Below are 7381 nucleotides of genomic sequence, written 5' to 3' on the forward strand. Positions count from 1 at the left end.
TAAATGTACTTAGTTACTGTCCGCCTCTGCAAAATTCAGTATCACTTCTTGCTGCAAACTAGAATGCAGATTCCAAAGTTACAACAAAAACAGAGACAAGAAGATAGATAGATAGATAGATAGATAGATAGATAGATAGATAGATAGATAGATAGATAGATAGACAAACTGCTGCTTCATCCTATTCCCAGGAGAATGAGTTTTCTTAGGACAGTGGACAGCAGTTCAGAGGGTTAGGATGGGATTTGCTCTGCATTATTCAAAGTCTGTGTTCTTCTCTGAACTGGCATTCATGCATATAAAACAAAAGGCCTTGCGAGTGACCCAGCAAGTGGAAGACGAGGGGCCTACAGTAACACAAACTGTCCATTTGAGCTAAATCTTTTATCTCTTGCTGGAACTGAGCAACATGATGGGGCAGTTCTTGTTTCGAAAAGCACATATTATTCAGGACATATATAAGGAAAGAAATATAGAAGGAAAGGAGAAAGTTCTTAAAAGAAACACAAAGCATCCCCTAAGTTAATGTAATGAGAAGGTGCTTGGTTAAAAAAAAAGCCCTGAAAAATCAACAGAAACATGTAAATGCACTGCAAATCCTGCGGCGAGCATGCAAATGCACTTTTGAATATATCACCGTTCCAGAACCCTGACTACGATAATCATAATGCACACACCGGTGCTCGCTCGCAAAAACAACCCCACTCATCCCTAATTCGAGGGAAAGCATGCTCATCAAATGCCTATAAGGCAAGATACAAACAGTGCACTGAATGTCAACATCGACTGATTGATTTGTCTCTTTTAAATTCTGTTCAATAGAATGAACACTCACACATCCAGACAGGTAGAGGGCGATATGGCGCACTCACCTCAGCTGCAGGCACTCCCTCGGGTGGGCGGCAGTGGAGAACGATCATGCCGTTGATCGGCACTTCCATACCCTGCGGCTCCTGTTCGAAATTTTTCCTTAGGTCTATATGGAAACCAAAAGAACACTGGTAGCATGTAGCTGCTACGTTATTAGCTAAATCAAGTAGATATTTTTTGTTCAAACAATTTGAATGATGATTTAAATGTGATGTGTGTATTCAATATTAGCATATTCTACCTTTCAGTGCAACTAAAAGTAAGGTCTGAACTGATATTCCATATATGAATGTTAATGCAAACAATTCTAGAGTCTCACTACCGGCATTAGCATAAAATGGCTTCTACAGTAAAATTCTCTTGCAGGTCAACTAATGTCATCAGCTAATGGGGTTCAAATAATGCCATTATTTAAGGGTGGTACTATCCAGTGTTATTAATTAAAACTAAACCTAAAAATAAAAAAATTTAAATAAATTAAAAAGGTAATTGAAATAAAACTGAAATAAAATAAATATAAATTTAAAATGTTATACAAACGAAAACTAAAAATATTTCACAAATTTAAATTAAAATTAAAATAAAAAAGCTAATTCAAAATATGAATACCATAATTGTATTGACTGATGACGAGCCTGGGTGCTCGAAACGTCACCTGTGTGATAGTCTGTTATTAAAATTTTGTATTTTTAAAGGCTAGGAGTGCCGACTTTTTTCTGTTTTTATTACCATAATTGTATATAAATAATAATAAAATAATGCTGGTTTAATCTTTGCAGTAACACAAGGCACAAGAGTTAGGGAAACCCATTTGGAAAGTAATTTACAGTATTTTTGCAATTCCATTTGGTGCTGTAAAAAAACAATAAAAAAACAGCCATTTCGTATAAATATTATTAGAAAAAACTGTAAGAATTCCAAAGTGGAAAGTTATTTTTGAAAAAAATGGGCTATGATTATACTGACATGCAATGCGGACGGTGGCTTTGCGACTCTTGGAGGTGCCCAGATGACTCCAGGCAACACACAGGCACCAGTAGTCCTCTGGTCCGTGGAAGTCCTCCACCTGCTGTCTGGACACATTTATCATCACTTCACGGATCTTCAGCCCTGCACGGAAACGAAAAATGGAAGGGCTAAGAATGAAAAAGAGACACGATACACATTTTATGTGTACAGTTTTATGGCTACAGTTTTTGAAAATCAGTACTAACTAAAGGTAGTGATGCTTTGAACTTAACTGCATTTTGCAGCAGCTCAGCTGTTTCCAAAACAATGCAGCTTTCCCAGTAATGAGTTACTTCAAAATATTTAGTTAAACTGTTGTTCATCCCTATTTTTGACTCGGCAATAGAATTTGACATATTTTCTAGTTTTATTTGTGTATTAAGTGTACATTTTTTTCTGTGCACATTTAATAGTCACTCTAATTGAGATTCCCAATGAGATTTTTGGTCCCTGATACACTACATACATACTGCTCTGACTGACTGAAAGAAATAAGTCATCAAATAGTTATATATTTAAAAAGACCTTAAATGTAATTGAACTCTAAGCTATGCAAATCTTACAGCATGAAAAGTTTCAAAGTAGCTTTGAATGGAGTTAAACAAATAGCAGACACTAAAATTAAAAGCCAGTTAAGCCATATTCCCTCAGAGGGTTCGAAATAAACAGCCCTGCTTTTACCACACATCTATCGTAATGCTCTAATGATCATTTAATTCCAATATTGCATAAGACCATTTGGGTCTAGTTTGTGTTTAATAAACTCTCCAAACCCTTGTGGTTCTTGCAAGAACCACGACCAGGTAACAGATTAAAGAGCGTAAATGGTATGAGTCAGAAAGCAGGATTATGGGAATTATAATAATGCACATCTTCCTGTAGAGACTTTTAAAAACGTTCCCCAGGCTCCTCTTTAACCATGCTACTCTCTTCCCAGACTGCTCTATAATGTATTCTTCCTGTCATAAGCCTAATGTTAGTACTGTTGTCGTGCCGACCAAACATTACATTATGCAGGAAGTGTTTGAGGTGGTGGATTACACTCTTCTCACAGTCAATGCCCAGAAAGCTTTGCAAAATGCAACCAAAGTATACAAGCCAGGGCAACGGTGAGTGTCGAGTCAAAACGCGCACCGCAATAAAGAGACCCGATATATGAGAGCGAGTTAATGGTTACAAAAGTGAAAACATTTTAAATGAAACCATTCTGTGAATTAGAGACACAATTATGTTAAGGGTGAGCGGAGGGAGAATTACGACTATGAAACTCTGTCGCAGACGGCAGCGTTAATGCGAGCCTCCGTGTGGGTCTCTGTGGGTGTATTTGCTCTGCTGAGAGAAAATGAGACTCATCTTTAATGATATTAAGGTAAGCAATGGAAAATCAATTTGAAATTGCTCAGTCCGAGAAGCACGCTTGGCTGTGAGATATGAGCAGAGAGAGGGAGAGAGAGACAGAGAGAATTTGAAAGGAAAATGAAAAGGGTATTGCTAAATAACGGGAGACTGAGTCAGGTCAGGACTCTAAGCATCTATAATCCTTTAAATCTGAATGATTATCTTTCAGACAGGCCTGTGGGGAACAGAACAAGACTGACAGAAAAGAAACTATGATTCCTGTGCCAAAAGGAAGAGAAAAGACAGCAGCAGCAGCGGTGTTGGCAGAGGCAGACAGTATTGCCAGATCGGGTGGGCGGTTTCCAGCCCAAAAGCTCACTAAAACCCGCCCGATTAAAAAAAAAAAAAAAGGTTTAAAAATAATAATTTGATAATAATTTTAAATGTGAATAATTTTATTGCCAGGTCAATCAAGTTTGATAAGGACCATTTTTAACTCATTAAAAAAATAAAGATAACAAAATAACATAAAAAAGATGTATATTCATAGGATAATGCGACAGTGTTGAATATACGGCCTGCAATGAAGGCTCCTGTGGATAATACGAAATGAAAATACTTGTAGAGCTGCACTTAGGATTATACATACTGAAAGTGAGACCTCTAAATGACTTGGCACAATAACCTGTGCAAATCAAGGAGGTCTTTAATACCAGGAGAAAAATGTCTGTTCATTTCTCATTGGCAGTTGGCAATGCTCAACCATCTTTGCTCATGGTCTCTCAGTTCTGCTGTCAGGATGTTTTGAGCCAATCACTTGAGCTGTAAATGCAATGTGAATGCTGCTATTAGTCCTTTTATTCAGTAAGGATACATTAAATTGATCAAAAGTGACAATAATGACAGATTTCTCTTACAAATAAAGTATGAACTTCCTATTCAAAGAATCCTGAAAAAAGCATCATGTTTTCCACAAAAATATTAATCAGCACAACACTGTTTTTAATGTTCATAGACCCAAAGAAGTTTGAAATGGTATTGTTTTATTTATAAGTCTATTTGTGATCTAACTCCATCTTATCTGTCTCTGAGTTTTTTTTAAATCAAAGGTATGCTACAAACTACGTTCAAACGATCTGTTATATTTTAAAGTCCCTCAGGTTCGAACAGAGCTAGGGAAAAAGGGTTTTGGATATAATGCTACTTTGGCTTGGAATAATCTACAAAACATTCTAAAGCTGACTGTGTTTCCATCATTACATGCATTTAAGCTACTTTTAACAAGCTGTGTGTTTTATCTTTTGGTGAATTGTTGTAGTGATCTTTGATTTGTGTTTTGTGTTATGATGTAAACTTGTATATACTATGTTATTTGTTGCTGCTTTCTTGGCCAGGTCACTCTTGCAAAAGAGATGTTAATCTCAATGAGTTTTTAACCTGGTTAAATAAAGAAATGAATATTAATAATAAATGCTTCTTGAGCAGCAAATCAGCATTTTAGAACGATTTCTGAAGGATCATGTGACATGTACTGAAGACTGGAGTAATGGCTGCTGAAAATTCAGCTTCACCATTTCAAGAACAGATTACTTTTTATAATATATTAAAATAGAAAACTGGTAGAAGATATGTACACACCACCTCAGATACAGATTCTGTCGCATCCAATTCCGCCTCTGGGGATGCAGCCAAGAAACTGGAACCTTCCAGCGCTTGTCCACAGATACTCAGAGGAATCGAGACGCTCAAGCCACGTTTGGAACTAAATGACAAGAAGCTTGAGTGTGACTGCTCGGACAAAGTGCTGCCATGGAGGAAACTGTTTCACTGGAGGCACCGTTGACTTTAAATAAACCATATAAATCATCATTTCAGGCCCCAGACAGAGACAGAGTGTGTGTGTACAGACAAAGGAAAGCAGAAAACAGTAAAGCATGACTAACGATTATGAATGTGTGGCATATGGAGAACGCTGAAGTTGATGCCAGTGTTGTGTGTGGCCTTACAGGAAGCACATAGACCCATATGCAATAGTAAGCCCATTGTTTCTGATGCATCCATTAGAGTAGATAGAAGAAAATCTCCCACAAACCAACCTAATGCGACATCCTGTTTTGGCTCTCAAAGACCTTGAGGCCATGGATTAACTACGAAGCCCAGATACACATCTATAGTGCTTCCAATACCTTGTTGTATTCCTCTCTGGAGTAGCTCTAATACACACTTGGCTTCTTCTGAGAGTTTTGGTTATTCTTTTCATATTGTGCATGTAAACACACAGACATCTTGTATTCCTGAACTTGCGCCAAGCTCTGTGCCAACTATGAACTGCTGAAACGTCTGTGCATCTATCAGGAATGGAGCTTTTTCACATCCCGTGCTCGTTCTAAGTGGAATTCTGCTTCTCGTGATTACATGCATCACTGGGAACGTCTTATTTGATTTGTCATGCAATATTTAAAACATTATGTTCGACAAGCAGTCAGGCTTATGCAATGTCAGCGCTCCAGTGCTGTTAATGTTCAATGTTTTTTGGAAATTATGATAGTAAGAGATTTTTGGATGTTTTCTGCTCAACTATGTTGTTATATATTGTATATATTACATATATACATACACACATTCATTTAAATGTGAATAATTTTATTGCCAGGTCAATCAAGTTTGATAAGGACCATTTTTAACTCATTAAAAAAATAAAGATAACAAAATAACATAAAAAAGATGTATATTCATAGGATAATGCGACAGTGTTGAATATACGGCCTGCAATGAAGGCTCCTGTGGATAATACGAAATGAAAATACTTGTAGAGCTGCACTTAGGATTATACATACTGAAAGTGAGACCTCTAAATGACTTGGCACAATAACCTGTGCAAATCAAGGAGGTCTTTAATACCAGGAGAAAAATGTCTGTTCATTTCTCATTGGCAGTTGGCAATGCTCAACCATCTTTGCTCATGGTCTCTCAGTTCTGCTGTCAGGATGTTTTGAGCCAATCACTTGAGCTGTAAATGCAATGTGAATGCTGCTATTAGTCCTTTTATTCAGTAAGGATACATTAAATTGATCAAAAGTGACAATAATGACAGATTTCTCTTACAAATAAAGTATGAACTTCCTATTCAAAGAATCCTGAAAAAAGCATCATGTTTTCCACAAAAATATTAATCAGCACAACACTGTTTTTAATGTTCATAGACCCAAAGAAGTTTGAAATGGTATTGTTTTATTTATAAGTCTATTTGTGATCTAACTCCATCTTATCTGTCTCTGAGTTTTTTTTAAATCAAAGGTATGCTACAAACTACGTTCAAACGATCTGTTATATTTTAAAGTCCCTCAGGTTCGAACAGAGCTAGGGAAAAAGGGTTTTGGATATAATGCTACTTTGGCTTGGAATAATCTACAAAACATTCTAAAGCTGACTGTGTTTCCATCATTACATGCATTTAAGCTACTTTTAACAAGCTGTGTGTTTTATCTTTTGGTGAATTGTTGTAGTGATCTTTGATTTGTGTTTTGTGTTATGATGTAAACTTGTATATACTATGTTATTTGTTGCTGCTTTCTTGGCCAGGTCACTCTTGCAAAAGAGATGTTAATCTCAATGAGTTTTTAACCTGGTTAAATAAAGAAATGAATATTAATAATAAATGCTTCTTGAGCAGCAAATCAGCATTTTAGAACGATTTCTGAAGGATCATGTGACATGTACTGAAGACTGGAGTAATGGCTGCTGAAAATTCAGCTTCACCATTTCAAGAACAGATTACTTTTTATAATATATTAAAATAGAAAACTGGTATTTTAAATTGAAATAATATTTCACAGTATTACTGTATTCTTTATCTAATAAATTATCAAAATATTTTCAGAATAATAAAATACAAGCTATGACAAGGTATTCAAAACAAATAGGCACTGGTACAACATTTAATATTCTATAATAAAAAATAAATCAGATGGTGTAGTTACTAAAGCCCAAATGGCAAATTGGAGTAAATAAATAAATAAAAAAGGGACAATAACATTTTATTACTTTACTAGGAACTTCTGGTTTAAATTGCTAGAATAATTTGTAGAATAACATCTAATAATGACGGAAATGTTTGTCAATTTCATTGTTCTAAAAAAATAAATAAATAAATAAACACATATAT

The 7381-nt window shown here is 35.7% G+C and overlaps 1 protein-coding gene across 1 annotated transcript in view; it reads right to left on the reverse strand.

Annotated features, from left to right (window-relative positions):
• Window positions 1-7381, reverse strand: part of LOC107692300 (netrin receptor UNC5D-like) — a 231266-nt gene that overhangs the window by 53105 nt on the left and 170780 nt on the right. Inside the window, exons 3-4 of the mRNA XM_016491285.1 lie at window positions 1837-1980; window positions 873-976 (exon numbers count right to left, since the gene is read on the reverse strand). Coding sequence (XP_016346771.1) covers window positions 873-976; window positions 1837-1980 — 248 coding nt within the window. The remainder of the gene's footprint in view (window positions 1-872; window positions 977-1836; window positions 1981-7381) is intronic.

This window comes from Sinocyclocheilus anshuiensis, unplaced genomic scaffold (assembly GCF_001515605.1).
Source record: "Sinocyclocheilus anshuiensis isolate Anshui unplaced genomic scaffold, SAMN03320099.WGS_v1.1 scaffold478, whole genome shotgun sequence".
Lineage (NCBI taxonomy): Eukaryota > Metazoa > Chordata > Actinopteri > Cypriniformes > Cyprinidae > Sinocyclocheilus > Sinocyclocheilus anshuiensis.